Source organism: Ictidomys tridecemlineatus, chromosome 6 (genome assembly GCF_052094955.1).
Source record: "Ictidomys tridecemlineatus isolate mIctTri1 chromosome 6, mIctTri1.hap1, whole genome shotgun sequence".
Taxonomy (NCBI): domain Eukaryota; kingdom Metazoa; phylum Chordata; class Mammalia; order Rodentia; family Sciuridae; genus Ictidomys; species Ictidomys tridecemlineatus.
In genome coordinates, this window is record NC_135482.1 from 12959799 (window position 1) to 12981222 (window position 21424).

General features: G+C 53.0%; 2 protein-coding genes across 2 annotated transcripts in view; one reads left to right on the forward strand and one right to left on the reverse strand.

Annotated features, from left to right (window-relative positions):
* Timp3 (TIMP metallopeptidase inhibitor 3) overlaps positions 1 to 4066 on the reverse strand; it is a 49286-nt gene extending 45220 nt beyond the window's left edge. Inside the window, exon 1 of the mRNA XM_005322316.4 lies at positions 3654 to 4066. Coding sequence (XP_005322373.1) covers positions 3654 to 3774 — 121 coding nt within the window. The 5' untranslated portion in view covers positions 3775 to 4066. The remainder of the gene's footprint in view (positions 1 to 3653) is intronic.
* The window catches only part of Syn3 (synapsin III), a 424399-nt gene that overhangs the window by 205741 nt on the left and 197234 nt on the right, over positions 1 to 21424 (forward strand). The window lies entirely within an intron of this gene.

Sequence of the window (21424 nt, forward strand, 5' to 3'; positions counted from 1 at the left end):
TAAAATTCTAAGTTTTCTTTCGCTAAGGATGATGTTTAATTAAAATCTATGCCCTTTGGGGTTGCCTTCAAATCTTTTTTAGGAAAACTCCCCAAATCCAGAATCTTTGCAAAGGGGGCGGAGAGCAGGACTTGTGCTTCTGAAGCAAAATTCTCTTTCTACTGCCCACCCCCCCACCACCTCTGTCTATTACATCTCCATCCTCGGGGGCGTCACCTGCCTTATAGTACCAAGGGTCAAGGAAGGTGGAAGTTTTTGAAGATTGGCATACTAAGAATGAACTTCAGCCCTCCCATTGAAGAGCTGGGTGGCTCTGGACAAGCACAGCCCCTCTTAGCCTCAGTATTTTCCATCTGAAAAATGGGCACATTCTGTATTCTTAAGATGGCTGGGGGGATGGATGAGAGCGTCTGCAGGGGCCCTTCCTTTCTCCAGACCAATAGCAGCCCTGTTCCCACAATTCCCAAGATGTTGAGAGTCTGGGCTGCCCCACTCCCACCAAGTGCCTGGCTCCTCTCCAGTCACCAAGCCCAGCACGGAGGCAGAATCGCGTATCGGAGGGAGAGGCCAGGGACCTGGTTCCTTTAACACGGCTTCTTGGCTAAAACCACACCTCAGATCTGATACTGAAGGAATCCGCTGGCAACGCCCCTGTCAAAATAGTTCATAGATACATAGGGCCACCCTCCAGAGCTGGCAGCCGACCCCAAGCCGAGCCTCACTCTCGATTTCCCACGAGCTCAGAGCAGGCCCCTGACAGTCCACCTCACAGCATGGCCGCTCCTTGCAAAGGGGGCGGAGAGCAGGGCTTGTGCTTCTGAAGCAAAATTCTCTTTCTACTGCCCCCCCACCTCTGCAGAAAACACACACACACACACACACACACACACACACACACTCTCTCCGACTTTCAGAAAGCTCTTGGCACTGCCCACCCTTCCTGAGCTGGACGGCGCTGCCAGAGCAGGATCTGCCCAGCCAAGGCTGCCGCCTCCATTCCCAGCCCCCTCCCGGCCCCTTGAGAGTCAGGGGCACTGACTGGTGGGGAGGGGGCCGCAGGCATCCTGCCTGGTGCCAAGTCCTTTCTTCGCCCCGCAGTGTGTTTTATAAGCCAGCATGTAGTTTATTCTTCTCCTAAACACTTCGATAGGGTACAGGGCCCGGAGTTGCCATAGAAACACCTTTTAACTCCTGCTCACCCAGAAGGCTGCAGCCGTCTCCTGGGCTTTGGCAGAAGAAAGGAAAAATGAGAGACACCTGTGGTTGCAGAGACAGGGAAGGCCATGAGGGTGCGGGCAGGAGACAGGGCCCAGCCTCCGTGCCCTTCCCTGGCAACGCGGCATCCAGCCAGGAGCAGAAAACAACCGGGAAGGTTCTGGAAGAGGGCGGTGGAAGGTTGACCTGATGCCCTCGGTGGGCTAGGGCATCCATTAGTGGGGCTGCAGGGGTCAAGGCAATGGCCAGATCCCTCCTGCTTCCCTTCAGGGAGAGAACCCAGAACTTCCACCCAGAACAGCAGTGAACAGGGCCGTTGGGAGCCACCTACTGGACAGTGGAGGGGCAGGGTGCGCTGGAGGCGGCAGGAGGTCAACAAGCAAGCAGCCCACACCCACACCTCCCATTTTTAAAAGCATTATCTCATCGCTCCTCCAGTGCAGTGCGCCAAACCCAGGCAGCGCGCGTTTGGATCGGCGCCAGAGCATCGAAGATTTTTCATTTCTTGTTTTATTTCTGCTGCTTCAATGTTCTGGTTCGAGGGCACTTCTTGGTAACTCGGCTTTTCTCTGGGAAGTTTAATAAAGGAGGAGGAAGGAGCTATTTCTTGAGTAAATCCAGAGAAATGACAAGAAACACTGTCCGCATCGGCCCAGACCTCCAGCAGGAACCCCAAGTGGAAAATGAAGCCGTCAACGAGGTCCACCCCCCCCCCAAAAGCAGGATCTGCTGGCTCCTGTTCCCACTTCTCCCTGGTCAACTTCCAGGGTAGAAACCTCAAAGCAAAGGGCAAGTGGAAGAGACAAAGTCCCCGCCTCCCCACACACACCAAAACAACCCCGCTGAGCACACCCCACCAGTCCTGAAGCAGAAAGGAACTTCGCCCCATGTCTGCACACCCCATCCCACCTGCTGGACTCCTGGCCCCAGTGTGCTCCCTACTGAGCAAACCCAGGACTGAGCGGCAGCTCAGGCGGAATGTCACCAGGCCAAGGAGGATTGGGGTAGGGGCACTCAGGGAGGAGGGAGAAATCCTTCCCAGGGCTTAGGCAGCCCAAAGAATCTTTCCAAGCAATTCGCAAAGCCAGGGGCCAGCCAGGGTCCCCCAGGGAGAGGACCTGCCTGCCTGTGGGTCCCGGGAAACTTCTACCCTGGGGTCACCCAAACACCCTCAGCTGCCAACTGGTCCAACTTTCTGGTCACCAGAGCCACCCCTGCCTTCTCCTAGACCTGGCCTGGCCCACCAAGCAGCGCCCCTCCCAGCCTCAGCCGGTTCTCCTGCCAGGCTCCTGCCCCCTCCCCGCCCCACCGCGACACACTGGTGGAGTCCCTCACCCAAGACCCAGTGGAAAATTTCCTTCCCCTTTATGACTGTACTTAAAACACACACACTCCATTCTTCACCTCTGAATCGACACAAGCAGAGAGCGGCTAGACCATGTCCCACCCACCGTCCCGGTGTGTACACACACACACACACACACACACACACACACACACACAGGCTCAGAGCGGAACGCTGGCCCGCATGCTTTATGAGCTGGAGGATGGACGGAAGGGATGTTTTCCAGCTGCCACTCCACCTCTGGCCCTCCAAACCCGTGTGACCAACAGCCCCAAACAAGTTCTTCCAGGACTCTGGAGGCCTTCCATAAAAACTGGTTCTGCTTCTGACCCAGTCTCTGTCTCTCTCATCAAGACACAAAGTCCAGTTTAGAACTGTCACAACTACAGTGGGACCTTTGGCATTATTTTCTTTGGGTGACAAATCTATTTTCCACTGGTCCTCATAGCCCTCCCCACTGCACTCAAGGGGGGGGGGGAGCTTCCTGTGAATTTTCACAGTTATGTGATAAGTGATCCCTTGCACACCATCTCCTGCTTGCTATCAGTACTCCACAAATACAGTCCAGGGGGAGGGTCAATCCCACAGTTTTCTCCTTATTTTTCTCCTTAAATCCACCCAAACTTGGCAGTGCAAGAAGCTCCCTTAGCACTTGCTTGGAAAGCCTTAGTCTGGGTTGGGTCCCGAGGAAAAGAATGAACTTCAAGGGCGCAGATGATGCAAACTCCGAAAACTCCCAAGTTTCTCCTGCAACTCTCCATGCACATGGCTAGCAACTTCTTTTAAAAAGTACTCAACATCAAATCGCAGCACTTCACTCAGCATTCCAAGTTTTGGGAACCCTCTCCCACCCTCCGCCCCCCCAGCTCTTCCTCCTCCAGGGGTGAGTGGGGAAATTTTCCAGGTGTCAAAAAGAGCCAGCAGAGAATCTCTGGCCCTAAACCAGCAAAAGGCTGCTAGGGGGACGCTCGGCCGCGGGGAGCTTCCTCTGCTGGGCATCTCCCCCTTCTGCTGCGCCAGCGAGCCCCCCGCCCCAAGAAACCCGATCTCTGGCTGCAGCGTGGGGCTCCTGTGGAACCCCACGAGCTCTTACCGATGTCGGAGTTGCAGAAGGCGTCCTGGGGGTGGCTGGGCGAGCATGTGCACGCCTCGGCACCCCACTCCCCCAGGCTCCAGCTGCCCAGGAGCACCACGAGCCCAAGCCAGGGAGTCATCGCCGCTGCTGCCGTCCGCTGCGGGGACTGCTGCGCGCCTCTCCAAAGTTGCCGTGCGCGCCGCCGGCGGGGCTGCTGCGGCCCGAGCTCGCCCGACCGGCCGTGCGGGGCAACTTTGCGCTGCCCTTGGAGTGCCCAGCGGGACAGGCTGGGGTGTGGCGAGGCGCTGGACTCTGCTGGCCGGCGGGAGGTCTGGGGCGAAGGAGCGGGAGCCGGAGCCGGAGCCGGAGGAGGACCTTGCACACCCGCTGTTGGCCCGCTGCTGCTCGCACCGCTGCGGCCGGGGCTGCCCAGGGATATAGCGCGGCCGCCGGGACCCCCCCCCTCGCCGCCGGCGCTCGGGCCCGCCCCCTCCGACCAATGGCAGCGCCGCATTACCTCATCGGCCCTAAAAAGGGGGCGGGGCCGGGGGCGCGGGGCGGCGGGGCGGGGCCGCCCCGGACCGTTCAGATCCTTATAGGGAATAATGCGGCCTTGGGCACGCGAGTGGGTGGGCTGGGGCGCGCCCGGGACCCGCGCTGGCTGCCTGGCCCCCGAACGGCGCCCCCGGGTCCCCAGTAACCTACACCCTCTTGCCACGCCCACTCCTCCCTCTGAGCGCCTCGCACCCAAACTAAGGCCAACTACCACCCACCCACCCCAGTACAACCCCTTCCGAGGAGCAGAGGTGGCCCCCCGCCCCGGAGACCTTGACCGGACCTGGTGGGAAGTCTAGGGAGAAATGGTACCTCTCCACTTTCTCTGGAAAGAGCAGGGAGAGAGGAGACAGGCCCAGACAGATGACATCTTTTCTCTATGTGTATCTGTCTTTCTCTGTCTCTCTCTGTTCCTTTCCCAAACCCTTTTCCCACCCTCTCTTTTACTTTCCTGGATATGGGGAAGTCCTCTGCCATTGAGAAGCTAGCTATGAAAGTGGTTGCTTATCTGAGCTCCCTCCCAGCAAACGGAGTGGTGAATTCATTCAACAAACCCTGTGCTGGATGCTGGTGTAAGAAAGGCAGAAGCCCCGGCAGCCGTGGAAACCTAGGAGTGCACATAGGGTCATTTTCTATGGCTCTAATGCTATGAAGAAACCAAAGCAGTGTCGTGGGTTAGAATGACCGGAAAGGTGCTGCATTCCATAGGAGAGGAAGAGAAGGACTCTGAGAAGTGAGCAAGAAGCATCAGTCCTGTGGCAGCCAGCAGGAGAGGGCGCCAGGCAGGGAGAGCAGGTGCAAAAGCCCTGAGCTTCTTTCAAGAGCAGAAAGGAGAAAGGGCCTGAGGAAGTAGTAGCTCCATGCATGGCAGACTGGTCTCCATCTTTCAGCAAGGAATTTTGAAGTGAAACTGATCCAAAACTGGAGTAAAACCAGATCCTGGAGAATTACCCAGGATTTCAGATGACTGACTCTACTGGATAATTGGAAATAACAAATATAATTACCATCCTACCGTTCACTAACTTCTTGACTCTGCTATGTATTTTTAAAAGTGGGGTTCCGTAGTCACCCCGGTATATCTCACAATAATCCTGGCACACAGGAAAATAAGCACAAGCATCATTTTTGCTTTGTGGATGCAGATAGGAGCCCAGAAAGGTGGGACGACTTGGCAACCAGCCAGGAGCTAAGCTCCCCCGTGTTTGCTGACGTTCAAGACGTTGATGCCCTCCACTTGGGCGGAAGTTAGATCCAGCAGTGCAAATGCCCTTTTGCAACTAGGGCCTTCCATCCTCCTAGACTTTGATCACTCTCCCTCTTCTTGTTTAGAATGAAACTTGTCCATTGGGGCCCTAGAAATGCTGAATGTTTAAAGGATTGGGAGAATTGCAAGTTACTCTTTATGAGAACTGCCTTGGTTTTCCCCTCAAAGAAGGGATATAGGATGTCGGCAAAGTGTTGTGGGAGATGGTATTTCCAAGAACATTTTAAAACTCTTTTTTTTTTTCTACCCTTAAACATTTTGGCATAGGGCAGGGAAAAGAGTTTCCACATCTTTCTGTCTTGTTCCCCACCCAGCTCTTAGGACCGTCTCATGGGATACTGTTGAATTATTTCCCCCTCCACCCTAGAAATACTTGGAGGACAGGGGTATTTCCCCCACACTACTTTTTAGCCCTCTGAGAACAAAGTAAGTTCTCAGGAGACTTGAGTGTGTGACCAGCAGCCCTCTGAGTCCTGAGCAATGGGCACCCTGGGGCCACTCTGGGGAACCAGGTTGAACGAGGACATAGTTGGGGGGATTTAAGAGATTCACTTCGACTCTCACGGTGCCAGTCATGTGGAAGGTTTTAGAAGACTTTCCGGACCAAATCCACTTTGGATAAGCATCTTACGTCGTGATAGAGGCCCTCTCTTCTCTTTCTTTTCACATTCAGTTATGTTCAAAGTGCCAGTATTTTCTCCAAGGGAATGCCTTGCCCGGAACACAAGTGTCAGGGAGATGACTTTGGCTGAACACCGTGAGATAGATTCCTCACAGACACCAGCCAAAACGTTGGATTCCGGCAGCTACATAATCATGAAAGTGCAAACATGATCTGATTATTTCTGTAGCTGACAGGTAATGAGATTGCCTTTGGGGTTTTTACCTGTCGCTATCTTTCCTAATCTAGTCCAAATGGCACATTTATTTTTTTGGAGTTCAGAGCCCGTAAGGACTTTTCAGGTGGGAAACTCTGCCATGTACCCAAGCAGAGGTGCTGCCTTTCTCCCCACCCCTGGGATGCCAGCTGGGTCCCCACCCAGAGAAGGAGCAAACCCTATGGGTCCCGATAGGTCCCTCCACCGGGCAGGCGTCACAGCCATCCAGCAGGATGTCACGGTGTCCCTGGGTCTAATAAGACGTAAGAATGGCTTTTTCAAGTTCACTGCATAACCTAGATACAGTGAACCCGGAGCTAGTGGTAGAAATGGAGACACCAGGTCTCTTGCTTTCTTTGGACAGCGAAGAACAGTGACAGGTTTATAAATCTGGAATGAAACGAAGACGTTTTAATATCCACCTGGTCTGTCCTCAAATTTCTGAGGCTGAACACCCCCGATGTATCAAATTACAGGACATTGGAGTCTATAGGGAGTGTTTTCTTGGACGTGGAAAGGTCATGAAAAGAACCTCAGAGACTGCCCATCCTCACTTTATAGGTAAGAAAAGAAAGGTTCCGACAGGTGAAGGAACTTGCCCGGAGACTCACAGTCAGCTATCAGCAAAGCCAAGAGTGTGTTGCAGCCACCTCCGATTCCTTATCTGGCTCCCTCCATCACCCTCATGGGCTCAGCCCTCCTACCTAGAGCATGTGACCTAAGGCTTGCACTCTGACCTGGAAAACTCCAGCCATTCACAGATCCTGGATTTGCGTTTCTGACCTGCAGGCAGATCTGTTTCAGAGTCTCTTCAAAGAGTGCCCAGCTCCTGGAGAACTCCTACCCACGCTCACTAAACAGCCCTCTGTCATGATAATAGACTCTCCTTGTGAGAACCCTGGGAGCCAATCATTACAAGAATAGTGCTTCATTATTATTATTATTATTATTAAGAGGTTTATTTCTGGGGCCTTCGCCTTTTCCCTTTCTCCATTACTATCAGACGCCTTATGAAAACATTCCGAGTATACCTTGAGAAGAGATGCATGAGCACTTTTCTGGGGGATAAAAGGAGACCAGGGTAGAAAATAAATCCAGATCTGAAATCTGTTGTGAGCACAGCCGTGGAACAACCAGGCACTTGCCCCTTGGATAAGGCACCGTACCTGTCCGGTCCTCAACTTCCAGGTTTATCTGGCAAAAGATGTAAGCGAATGGTCTCCAAGGTGCTCCTTGGCTCAGAAAGGCTGCAGACCCATAGGGAATTCTCAGGGACACAGTGAATGTTTCTGAAGGAAAGATCTTGCACTTAAGCAAGTTGGACACAGAGCCAATGTACCCGAGACGGAGCGACATCCATCCGTCTCACAGTCGATGCTGTTGAGTTCCCGTCTCGCTCTCTCCTAGATGGAAAAGCCCATCTCTCTGCCTCTTGGACTCTAAGTATTAAAATGTCAGGAGACAAGTCCTGCTGACTCCAGAGTTCATGGGACAGTGGCACATCCTTCATAGCCTTTGTTCCCTTCTTTTACAGCATTCAGCTGCCTCTGATATGTTTGCTCACCTGTTTCCCTTCCTGGACTGGAAGCCCCTTGAGGACAGGGATCAGTGTTGGTAGCACAGAGTTTATTAAGTGGGGGTGGAATAGCTCCCGTACTGTGGCCGATCCCTGGGCAGGTGGGAGTCCTTGGAGGCTCCCTGAACCTTATCCCTCTGGCCGGTGCTAGGGGGCGCTGTAAGCCAGAGAACACCCCGCGGCTGCCTGCAGTCTCACCAGGAAGACAGGCACCGTTCCACGTGGTGTGTGGGTGCGGGTGCCTCTGAGTGGGCGAAGCTGACCCCTCCCGTCTGCAGTGGTCAACATCCCGTCAGGGTCTGCAGCTGCCCGAGCTCCCCCACCCCTGTGCCGGCCACATGTCCACCCAAGCGAGGGCTGGAGGCCTTCTCGGGAAGCGACCCACTTGTGAATCACTAGTTTGGGGCCCCGTGGGGGTGGTCTGGGAACACCGCAGAGGATGCCACGGTCCCACTCTTCCAGAACAGAGCTGGGTTCTGGAAATGCGACCCGGGGAAGGTGCTGACAGGACGTGGTCCATTTCTGGTGCCTCCCAGGGAAGCACCCTGGGCTCCCTCCCCCTCCCCCTCAGACCCCAGCCGCAGTGCCTTCCCCCAACCCACAGCCCATGTGAAAATCATTATATTCAAAATAGCCTTTTCCAAGCAACAGACGGCCTGGTCCACCCATCCCCATGAGCCCTGGCCAGACCCTCAGCAGGGCTGCTGCCCAGCTCTGGGCAATCATGAACCTGGGATGGCAGGTTCCTCTGTGTCGGGCACCAGCAGCGGGTAAACACCTTTCCTTGCTTCTATGTGGTGCCAGTTTCGTGGCAGTCGAATTGCAGGGTGCCTCTGGCCCCAGCTCTCCCTCAGCTCTGCCGGGGAAGCGAAGACCTCTCTGTAAGAGCCTCTGGCTGCCTTCACGTGAATCTGGGGTTTTCATGTTTCTTTCCACAGGGAGCTACTCCCAGGAATTTTAAGCCAGAAAACACATGTGTGCAATAGAGACCTTCTGTGTCTCCCGTTGTCTGGGACGGTGGGAGATGGGAAGCGGCGTTAAATATTGCAGCTCTTCCTTTTTTTTGTTGTTTTTCTTTTCTTTTTAATGACCGTGGGCTCAGGCAGTGGACACAGTTTCTGTGAAGGATAATATGAAGTGGAAGAAAAAAATAATATATATATTTTTAAAAAATACCAGTGGAAGGACGAGAACTTCTCCAGCCCAACCCCTTTCTAATGCGTTCCGTATGCCTGTGGAGTGCATGTGTTTTTCCTTTAAAAATGAGTAGCTCCTCTGTGGTTCCTTTGAAGGTTGCACGCTCAGCTTCACGCAGAGGCGCGCGATGGTCTCCGTCTCCGCCCCGGGTAATCCCGGGGCTTGGGTCGGACCACGACAGGCATAAGTCGGCTCCTGTGGGACTGGGCTAGAGATCTCATTTCTGCGAGGCACCTGACCTGTTTTCAGCAAGAACCTGCTGGAACTGAAACCGCCTTGTTCAGTGCTGTGGGGACCGTCTGCAGAGCACTTGATAGCTTTGATCCCATCCTTACACTTGGTGGCTGACACGCCTCTCTCTCTCTGGGTTTTGGCTTTGACCTCTCTAACCGTACCTTCTCCATCTCCTTGGCAGGTTCTCTAGGCCATTCCTGACATCAAATGCTGGGGATCCTCTGTCCCCGACTTACTTTCTCTTTCTGTTAGCCTCCCTACTGGCCCCAACCAACCTCACCTGCCTTCCAGGTCTCTCCTCCACCTAGGCCGTGTGCACAGGAAGAGACCTGCCAACAGCAGTATCCCTGGTCTCCTGTCCCCTCCATGAGTCTCCTCCTGGACCATCTCACCTCAGGTCCCAGGGCTTCCCCAGGCTCCAGGTGTCCACAGCTCCCTGTCCTCTCCCCTCTCTCCCCGCTACGACACCACCGTTCACCAAGTCCTCTAGATTCTCCGCACAGGTCTCTTCTAGCCATCCCTCTCTCTCTGCTTTTACTGATTTCTTCCTTGGTCCAGGCCCCCACAGGTTCCCGACAGTGTCAACACTGTCGCATGGTTGGTCATCCTGCCTGCAGTCTTTATCGAGTTCAGCTTTCACACTGTGGCTCCTGCACAGCTCTTCAAATGTCATTCTGAAATCCTGTTCTCCTTGGCTTAAAAGGATTCACGCGTTCTCCGTGGCCTTCCCAACACAGTCCTAACACTCCAAAGACGTGCAAGGTCCTCTGGGATATGGCTCCCAACAGGGGCGTCCCAGACTGCAGCTAGAGGAGGCCCTGTTGGTGCATAATATGATGTGGCCACTACCCTGCAGTCACCCCACAGCAGGCCCTGACCTTCCCCATCTGTCCAAATGTACGCTGTCCTCGCTCCCATCTCACATTTTCATCTGCCCCAACCTGCACCCCACCCTCCAGGAGTCACATACTCATCCGTCAGGATTCGGCTGGAGTCACCAGCTCATGCGGGTTCTCCTGGCCCTCTTCCTGCCCCAGCAGAACTGAACCACCCCACCCCATGCCTCTGCTCCCACCCACCGTCCACTCCCCAGGCTTCCTTGGGGGCACCTCCCACACCCTTCTTGTCCACGGTCTGATTCTCCTCTAGCCGGCACGCAAACCTGGGTGCTTCTTGGTATGCCTCACCCAGAACCTGCACATAGTAGGTGCTCACCAAATATCAAAAGCATAAAGCAATCAACAGATGGCAGGAAAAGGAGCGAAGCCGGTATCACCTTGAAAATTCACCGGAACAGAGGTTCTGGAATCCCATTCCTTGAACCCGGCGTTGAGCAGTCTCGGGGACACAAATGATTCAGAAGAGACCAGCAAGCGGACCACAAGCCCCTTGTGGTCAAGAACTCATGTCACCGGGACCCCGTACTGTTCCCGATGGTCACAGAGGTACAGGCGAAGCTCGGTTCTCGTCTGAAGACGGCTGCGGTGGGTGGCAGACCCCAGGATCGAGGTCATCGTAAGAAAGGGCTTAGGCTGAGAGTCTGGAGTTTTCCTTTTGATGTAAGCAAAGTCTGTGCCAAGGGAGCGACCATGCCCCTGGCCAAAGCCCCTCTCCCTGGGCAGGGAAATGCCCGACCCATGATGCCCGCTCTGAGCTCTTTGGGCTTCTCAGTCCTCTGCTCCAGACTGACCACTCCCTCCCTCGCCTTCCTCCCAGAGTGTTCTGCACTGGGAACATTGCAATTCCTTGGTTTCTCTATTTTTTTTCAAGGATTTCTGATGGAACAAAAAAACATCTAAAACTGAAGCCTCTGGAAGAACTTGGTGTTCTCTCCAATTTTGGGGCTTAATTCAGACTTGACCTTGGCCCCTTGTTGGGCCTTACATCTGAAGACATCCTTTTTTTAAAAAGAAAAGATTACTTATTTGTTCTAACTAGTAATACACGACAGCAGAATGCATTTTGACTCATAGTACACACATGGAGCACAATTTCTCATGTCTCTGGTTGTACTCAAAGTAGATCCACACCATTCGTGTCTTCGTACATGGAACTAGGGTAATGATGTCCACCTCATTCCAACATCTTTCCACCTCTGTGCCCCCTCCCTTCCCCTCCCTCCTCTTGTTCACATTCAAAGTTCTTCCATTCTTCCCACCGCACCCCCCAAGTATGGATCAGCATCCACTTGTCAGAGAAAACATTAGGCCTTTTGTTTGGGGGGATTGGCTTACTTCTCTTAGCATGATGTTCTTCAGTTCCATTCATTTACCTGAAATGTCATGATTTCGTTCTTTTTTAATGCTTAGTAATATTCCATTTTGTAAGTAGACCACAGTTTCTTTCTCCATTCATCTATTGAAGGGCACCCAGAACCCACCTAACAAAAGAGGTGAAAGACCTCTGCAATGAGAACTCAAGGACGCTACAGAAAGAAATTAAAGAAGACCTTAAAAGATGGAAAGACTGCCCTTGTTCTTGGTTAGGCAGAATAAATACTGTCAAACTGACCATATTACCAAAAGCATTATACAGATTTAATGCAATTCCAATCAAAATCCAATGATATTCCTCATAGAAATAGAAAAAGCAGTCATGAAATTCATCTGGAAAAATAAGACCCAGAATAGCCAAAGCAATCCTCAGCAAGAAGAGTGAAGCAGGTGGCATCACTATACCAGACCTTAAACTATACTACAGAGCAATGGTAACAAAAACGGCATGGTATTGGCACCAAAATAGACTGGTAGACCAATGGTACGGAATAGAGGACACAGAGACAAACCTGCCTAAATACAGTTATTTCATACTAGACCAAGGTGTCAAAAACGTACATTGGAGAAAAGGGAGCCTCTTCAACAAATGGTGCTGGGAAAACTGGAAATCCATATGCAGCAAAATGAAATTAAGCCTCTATCTCTCACCATGCACAAAACTCAACTCAAAGTGGATCAAGGACTTAGGAATTAGACCAGAAACCCCTTGTCTAATAGAAGAAAAGTAAGCCCAAGTCTTCATCGTGTCAGATTAGGCCCCGACTTCCCTAATAAGACTCCTAAAACACAAGAAATGAAATCGAGAATCAATAGTGGGATGGATTCAAACTAAAAAGCTTTTTATCAGCAAAAGAAATAATCAGTGAGGTGAATAGAGAGCCTACAGATGGGAGCAAACTTTTTTCCACACTCACATCAGAGCACGAATCTCTAGGATATATAAAGAGCTCAAGAAACTTAACATATAAAAAAAAAAAACAATAAATGGGCTAAGAAACTGAACAGATACTTCTCAGAAGAAGATATTCAACCGATCAACAAATATATGAAAAAGTACTCAACGTCTCTAGCAATTAGAGAAATGCAAATCAAAGCTACGCTAAGATTTCACCTCACCCCTGTCAGAATGGCAAACATCAAGAACACAGGCAACAGTAAGTGTTGGCGAGGATGTGGGGAAAGGCACCCTCATACATTGCTGGTGGGACTGCAAATTGGTGCAGCCACTCTGGAAAGCCGTGTGGAGATTCCTTGGAAAACTTGGGATAGAACCTCCATTTGACCCAGCTGTCCCACTCCTTGGTTTACACCCAAAGGACGTAAAATCGGCATCCCACAGGGACACAGCCACGTCAGTGTTTACAGCAGCACAATTCACAACAGCTGAACTGTGGAACCAGTCTTGGTGACCTCCAGTTTTCTTGGTGACCTTGACGGCAACGATTTTGTCCCAGGGCTATGCACAGAGGACACCATGTGGTCATGAGGTGACGGTAGCTAGAAATTGTCACAAGAGATCTCATCTTTCCCCTCTTGCTGATTTTCTTCTTCCCTGAGGCAGATGTCAATCACAGGGACCGTGGTCAATGGCAGCCGGCCGAGTGTGGCTACAGGGGTGGTCTGAGACTCCTGTTATCCAGGTACATCTCGACTCTAGATTCTGGAGTAGATCCAGCCAGGACCAGAACCACTTCCCCTGAGGCCTTGGGCTTGCCGTTTGGAAGTGGCCACCGCAGCCTACAGAAGAAAGGATGGAAGGGCCCTTCCACTCCGCGCTGCAGGTTAGATCTCGGTCACCGGCCACCGATCATCCCTAGAGCAGCTACTGTGGCCCCCAGGTTTTCAGGTCTACCTTTAGAGTGACCCACTTGCCACGGTGTCCAGGACCCAGCGTGGCCTGTGCCTGCAGACGTCCAAGCCCCGGCCGCCCTTGGTGAGGAAGCTTCCCGGGCAGACTCCACGGGCTCCCGGCTGGAGGGTCCTGGGGTGGTCGTCAGCTCTTTGGAGGAGCAAGGGACTTGGTTCCCATCCTCCTCCTCTCCTGCGGGGTGTCCCCTGCCACCCGCCAGGCTCTGGGCTTGGAGCTGTGAAGGAAGCTCTGATCTGCCCTCCGGTGCGCCAAGTCCCCAGGAGGTAAGACCTAAGAGAACAATCCTGGGGGCAGAACCACAGGGGGACCCTGCGTTGGTTCCATGGGATCCTCGAGCTGGGCCACCCTCCGTGGAGCAGGTTGGCGTTTGGAATCCCGTGTCCCGGATGGACAGAAGGTCGCAGCTAGGAGAAGCTCTAAATCCCCAAGTCCAACCTCCTCGTTTTACAGACGCCGAAGTGGGCCCAGAGAGGTGGACTTTTCTTTGGTGACACAGGATTATTGACAGAAGCAGAACAAAGACCCAGGCCCCCGAGGACCTTCTCAGTCTCCCCCTCACTCCAGGTTTTTCTAATTCAGCGCACGCACGGCACCAGGGAGAAATAGTCAGCAAATAGTTATTTTCCCCGCCCTATAACTCTCATCAAGAGGGTAAAGCTGAAATAGGGCGAAAGCTGGGAAGGATTTATAAAACAAGGAAAAGAGGACTCACGACCGTCCCACATCCGCTGTGGACAGGGCACCCTGGATGCAGTATTTTCTCAAACCTTATGTAACCCTGAATCATAGAGGTCATCGCCTGCCCATTTTGCAGACAAGAAAACTGAGGCTCGGAGACCTTCAACAGGAAGTGGCAGAGCTGCGATTTTTAGACCCCAAAGGTCTCTTTCCCAGCGGACACTCTTTCCGTGGTCACTGTGCCCACAGGTCCGCTGCTCATTGGAGGCCTGGTGATCTCTTCTTTCTCTCATTCAGCGCTCAGAGCTCTGGATCATTCTGGGATGTAACAAGCAGACAGAGGCCTAGCACCTGCCCCCGAGGGCTGGGGAAGGGGTGGGGGGCAGCAGGAAGAGGGACCGAGCGCCCACCCGCCCGTTCTGTCTGGTCTGCAGACAAGAGAAAGAACTTGGCAGGCGACCTGCGGGAGGTGGGTGTGCCCTGCTTGACTCAGAATCTGGAGAGTTGCCACAGGAAAACTACATTTGTATTACAGAGAACGGGCCGAACCCAGAGGGGAGCTGATGGCACAGGAGCAGGACATTTTTTAGCAGCTATTGAATATGACACCATTTCCTCCTCGAATTTCAAACACGAGATTGAGGCAGGACTCCAGGTGTTTGTCCCAGTTCTGCCACCCACCACAGCCCTGTGACCTTGACTGAGTCCCTGGATCCCTTTCCCTCACGTGTAAAAACCAGGAGGCTGGATTTAACCTCCCCCACGGAATATTCTGGAAGGCAGCCCGACAAGGGGGCGAGGGACAGAGGCCTGTGAAGGGTTTTAATCCGTCTCCACTTTTTCACTGTGGCCTTGAACGAGCCCTTTCTTCTCTCTTCCTCTTAGATGCCTCAAGGTCAAGTGAAGGAGAGATTCACATCCCACAGGATTTCCCTGAGGATCAACTGGGCATTTGTCCTTGAGAAGCTGTGGCAGGGTGTGACCCCAGGGGAATCGAGGTGAAGGAGACCAGCTCTTGCCCTCCAGTAGCCCGCAGTCTTGTGGTTTCTACTTAAAGGAAGTGGCACATTCCCACTCGTACACGCCTATAATCCCTGCAATTCAGGAGGCTGAGGCAGGAGGATCACAAGTCCGAGGCCAGCCTCGGCAATTTAGCAAGACCCTAAGACCCTGCCTCAAAATTTAAAAAAATTAAAAGGGCTAGAGATGTAATTCTATGGTTAAGGGCCCCGGGTCCAATCCCCAGTACCAACAAAATAAAAAGAAGTAGCATATTCTTTGGCCACCCCAGGAAATGCCCAGAGAAGAGAGCAGGGAGGGCGAGGGGCAGAGAAAATAAAGTGGAGAGTGACCGCTGATTCCCATGGGACGCCTGCGGGACGCCAGGCCCTCTTCAAGGTGGCTTGCACCTTCATTGCTCTCTGCTAACCCTGAGAGCAGTGATGACTGCCAGCCCTCTGGGGTCAGACGTGGAAATAAGGTACAGGGAACGTGCTCAGGGTCACAGAGCCAGAGCCATGTGGCCCGGGAGCCCACCTCCCTGACCACTCTGCTGCCCACCGCCTCTTCCTGGAGAAGGCGAGGTTAGAAGAGACCAGGGGGCAGATGCCAGTGTCTGCCATGGGTAGGTCTTCCTCCCCCCCACGCCCCGTACCCGCTGACCACGCGAGCTGGGTACAGCCCCGTGGGGATCCGCGTTTGGCAGCAGATCCTCCTAGGGAACAGTGTTCCTCCGGGTCACTATGCTTTCCAGCCATCGGGAGCTGCTGAAGCTGTTACACGACGATGCCCATCTTACAGAAAAGGAAGCTGAGGCACAGAGAGGTTCAGTGACTTGGACAAGGGTCACACAGTAAGTGCAGGAACCAGAATTTGAAGTTCACCGTCTAACCCTGGGCCCCTCACCATCCTTCTGCACCTTGGTGATCAGTTAAAAACATTTCACAAGCCCCGACTACCGTTTCTCTTCTCTTCTATCCATGCCTTAGGTCTTTGCTCAGACTTCTTCCTTGACCTTACTGTGTGTCCTCCTCTCACTTGACCACGCTTCTCTACCCAAACGCGGGTCCAGGCTGAGGAGGGCAAGGGGTGCTGGTGGTGTTCTGGCGCCAACACACTTGGGCTTAGGAGACCCAGAGGTTGCCTTTTCCAGAATTCTGTGAGTCAGGTGTTAACTATCGCCATCATTAAAAATGCAATTATATAAACTCATAATCAAATAAAGTCTATTAAAAGCAAGGACCATTAACACTTGAAACTCAGCATTTCCTAAACACAGATGTTCCCTGACTTGAAACCCATTGTAGGTGACAAATATCACGAGTCACAAATGCTTTTTGCATGCCTGACCTGTCGGGTGTCGCAGGGCTTAGCAGTGCGGTCCACCGTGGAGTGTCAGGTGTGCCCCTGGTGATGGGAGGGCTGACTGGAAGCTGGCAGCCCAAGAGGGGATCATGCCTGGTATCCGTAGCTCAGAAAAGATCAGAATTCAGAATCTGAAGTGCAGGATGTCATTTCCCTCCATTACCAAGTTCAGAAACTGCAGAAATCATCAGTGACAGCATCGGAAGTTAGGGACCGTCTGGGTTTCACTGTGTTATCGTCCTCTCTTCCGGTTTCACCCCTCTGTCGCGACCTGTGCGTGGAAACGGTACATAACCCTGGGCTGCCGCACCTTCTTCCCAGCTCTGCAATCCGGGGCACCACAGCGGTAACTTGACATTGGCCGTCGAGGGGGTGTTTACACCACAGCCTTTGGCAGACGCTGCACATCAGGGCTTTGGCCCTGCAGAGCTGGCTGATGAGGATCTCTAAGCACACCACTGCCGTTGCCCAACCATAGGAACCTGAACAAGAACCTGGACCTCCCTGAGCCTCAGTTTGTCCTTGTGTGCAGCAAAGGGACAGCCTGGGAGCCGATCTCAGACTCCCGATGAATAAATGAGATGGTACCCAGGGGACATTTAGCAGCCTGCACAGGCCCAGACCAGCATGGCGGATGGCCTGGTCAGTATTGTTATTAGGACTCTCTCCTTAGGCTCTGCCTCCTGGGGATAGCCTTTCCCGCGGGGGATCTGACTTTAAATTCATCACACTCTACCAGGATGGTCCGTCTCCGTGTTGTGGTCCATCTTGAGGAAGTGAGCTGATTTAGAGCTGCGTTTTGACTCCTGAGCCCTTAGCCCAGTGCCTGGTCCACAGCAAATCAGTAGATCAGATTTACGAGAAAGAGTTCAGAGACTACCAAAAGGTCAGGATCAAGAGGCATGGAGGACTTGTTTTTTTAAAATTTTTTAATTTATTTTAATTAGTTATACATGACAGTAGAATGCACTTATATACTTTGACCTATCATACATAGATGGGATATAATTTCTCATTTTTCTGAGTCCACACATTGTAGAATCACATTGGCCACACAGTCACCTACCTACATAAAGCAATAATGTCTGTTTCATTCTACTGTCTTTCTTATCCCCACATTCCCTGCCTTCCCCTCCCTTCAATTCCCTCTACCTAATCTAAGGTGACGGACGCTATTCTTTTTTTTTTTTTTTTTTTTGCATTACAATTCTTAATACACATATATACCACAATTTTTGCATCTTTGTTTGTATATAAAGTAGGTTGACACCCAATTCGTGTCTTCAGACATGTACTTTGGATAATGATGTCCATCACATTCCACCTTCCTTGCTCACCCCCTGCCCCCTCCCTTCCCCTCCCACCCCTCTGCCCGATCTAGAGTTCCTCTATTCCTCCCATGCTCCCCCTCCCTTCCCGACTATGCGTCAACCTCCTTATATACGAGAAAACGTTCTGCATTTGTTTTTTGGGGATTGGCTGACTTCACTTAGCATTATCTTCTCCAGTGCTAACCATTTACCTGCAAATGCCATCGTAGAATCGCATTGGTCATCCATTTACCTGCAAATGCCATGATTTTGTTCTTTTTTTAATGCTGAACAATATTCCATTGTGTCTATATGCCACATTTTTTAATCCATTCATCCACTGGAGGGCATCTAGGTTGGCTCCACAGTTTAGCTATTGTGAATTGTGCTGCTATAAACATTGATGTGGCCGTGTCCCTGTAGTATGCTGTTTTTAAGTCCTTTGGGTGTAGACCGAGGAGAGGGACAGCTGGGTCAAGTGGTGGATCCATTCCCAGTTTTTCAAGGAATCACGGAGGAACTATTCAATCATTCTCCCCTGTGGGGTCTTGCTGAGGCAGCGTGTGGGGGGTGCATTTCTGGAATGCATTTCTGGAAGGAAGTCATTCCTGGAATCCAGGAACTAACGGCCCCCTGACTTGGTGCCCAGGCAGACCCACCATCCCCTGGACTCAGGTTCATTGCAAACGCTCACTGTGTGCCATGGGGAGCCGATGACAGTGTCAGCCTGCCAGGTAGGAATGTGACCAGTGACTTTCCCACTGCTCAGAGGTAGCTGGAACTGCTTCTGCCTCCAGTACGAGGAGAAAAAAGACCTCCATGTCCTACGGGCGACCTTGAAGGAGACGGCACATACCTGGGTGTTTGGAGAGGCCTGGGAGCCCGTGATTGAAGCCTGGCGGCCGGGGAGGAGGGGTGAGGCTGAGACATGCTGAAAAATCATTTTTTGTCTTTTGTGCCTTTGTATGAACTGGTGGCTGCTTATGCAACACCCGGTAATTAAAATGGCTGGGATGCTTCACATTTTTACAATGGTGTGCCAGCAGCTCAGAGGCCTGGGGCTGCAGCCAGCTGGAGGGGGCCCGGCCAGCCTGCCCTGCTGCCCCTGGGCCTGGCCGAGGTGATGGCAGCTAGCTGGCGGAGGGGTCCGGGAGGAAATCGCAGGGATCGGGGCTGGCTCCGGCCCTCTCCCTTTCTCCTGGCAGGTGCACTAGGTGCCCCCAGCCCCTCAGGGAATGGAGGCACACAGGCCACCCCGCCTCTGGAAGGCTAGTGATTCGTGGTGAAGCCGAGGGACCATAAACCACAATAAAGCTCTCCTTTATTAACTGCCTACTGTGTGCCAGGCGCGAACCACACACGTGTTATCTCACCTCCAGCACAACGTGAGTATAGCTCCTGCTCAGAATCCTGCTGGGTCCAAAGTGCACGTCAATCAATGCTCAGGCCTGGCCCTCCCAGCCCAGCTCAGGGCTGGGACCTGCTCGGGCTGCCCCCGCCTCCCGCTCTGTCCCTCCCGCCCCCACTACAGCTCAGTCCCTGCTCCACGATGGCCCTGGGTCCTCCTCCCTCTGCCTCGCCCATGTGCCACGGCCTTGGGCTCCTCCTCATCCTGAGCTCAGAGGCCACCTTCCCAGAGAGGCCTGTCCCAGCGAGGGGACAGCCACCTCTGGTCGCTGGTGCCTCCCATGGTCCTCATTCTCAGATTAATTCTGGGCCCAGTACTCGCTGCCCTCTGTGTGGACCGATTGTCTTTGCCACCTGGAAGGGGGTGGGGCAGGCAGGGCTCAGCCCTGCTGGCCACCGCCTCGTCCCAGCACCTAGATCAGGGCCCGTGGGCCTCGCTGACGTCCTGACTCAACACCCCAACAGGGCCCTGCGGTGGCTTCCTGGTCCTCACTTCCCAGTTGAGGACACCGAAGCCCGGGAAGGTCACGCCACTTGCCCAAGGCCATCCCCGTAGAAGTGATGTCACCGAGGTCGGTGGGATCCAAAGTCCCTGGTTTGGGAAGGGCGCGCATGGCCTTCCGTCACAGACAGCTGCCTCGGGGAACGATGGTATCTGTACTTCAAGAAGCCAGGCCTGGAGACCAAGGGGAGCCCTTTTGCAGCACAGTCTTGGTGGAGAAAGGGACAAAAACGCATCTGGGAACTTCCAGCTCCGGGCTCTAGTGCAGTCCAGGCTGCTGTGTGACCTTGGAGGAGTTCATCGCCTTCTCTGGGCACCTGTTCAGAGTGTACAGAAGGTCTCTGCTGTCTTTGCTCCCACTTCCCCAGAGAGTTATGTTCATGAGGCCCAGCAGCCCAATGCCCCTCTCCTGTCCTGCGTTGGGGAGGGTGGCATGTCACGTGGACCTCCCTAGTAGAGGCCACTCTCGCTGACCACGTGGGCGTGCCTGTCTCTGAGTAGCCACAGGGGAGAGCAGCCTGGATTTGGAAGCTGATTCTGGAACCCTTCAGGATGCTCAGGGAGGGGTCAAGGCAGTGTCGCTGGTCCTCCCCCAACAGCCGGCCTCCCTGCCCACAGCCTGCCCAGCCTTCCCCGCTGCCCCGTGGTCCAGCAGGTGGGCTTCTTCGCGCTCTCCTCCTGTGACATGCTCGCGTCTCCGTCTGACCACTGGCTTTTTGAAATGTCTTATTTTGATGTAACGTAGACTTAGGGAAAAGTTGCAAGAATCATCCAAAGAAGGACCACAGATTTTTCACCGATTCCCCAAATGTTAGCATAGTACTATGTCCCCATCCCACCCCCCCAGCCCCCCCACCACTTTCCCTCATTTAAGAGTGAGCTGTGGACGCGATCCCCGGGGCCCTAGGTATTTCAGTTCATATTTCTTAAAAATAAGGGCACTCTCAGCTCTGCGCCGTGGAGCAGCTGAGCCTGGAGCCAGCCAGACGTGCATTCCAGACGCTGATTCTGAACCTGCCTGAGCTCTTACGCAAAAGGTCGCATTTTTTTCTGGCTGATATTTTTCAAGTATCTCCGTCTATTTATTAGGGGTACTCAGAGCACCTATGTCCTAAGGCCCCATGAGGACGAAATGAGGGACCTCACATTGAAGGCTCAGCACATTTGGGACCTGGACGGTGCCCAGCGAGTACATGAGGTGGTGCTTGGCTAGAACGTTGTCTTTTTAACGTTTTTCTTTGAAGTGGTTCAAATTCCTTGGATTTCTCCTTCTCCTTTTCCTCCTTGCGTTAAGTCTCATGGGCAAAAGCAAGACACAGTCTGTCATTCACCCCGACTGTATTTACTGAGCACCTACACAGGGTCTGAGCCTATTCTTGGAACCGAGATGCAGCCGTAAGAAGAGCCCCACAGTCTCTGTTCTGAGGTCTTGGAGAGTTGGATTCGTTCGGGGAGATGAGTGGTACCATGGCCAGTGGATTGGATGGGTGAACCATTTTTTGGTGTGTCTGAATGCAGCGGAGGCGAGAGAGCACAGTGACTTGATGGAGGTGGAACAGGGAGGGGGCTCCTTTAGGTCACCAGAGAAGACTTCTTCCTTGCCAGAGGAGAAAGTTCTACTAGGTCATTGGAATCTGGTGGATTATCAGTCAGCTCTCCGATACTGTCACATAAT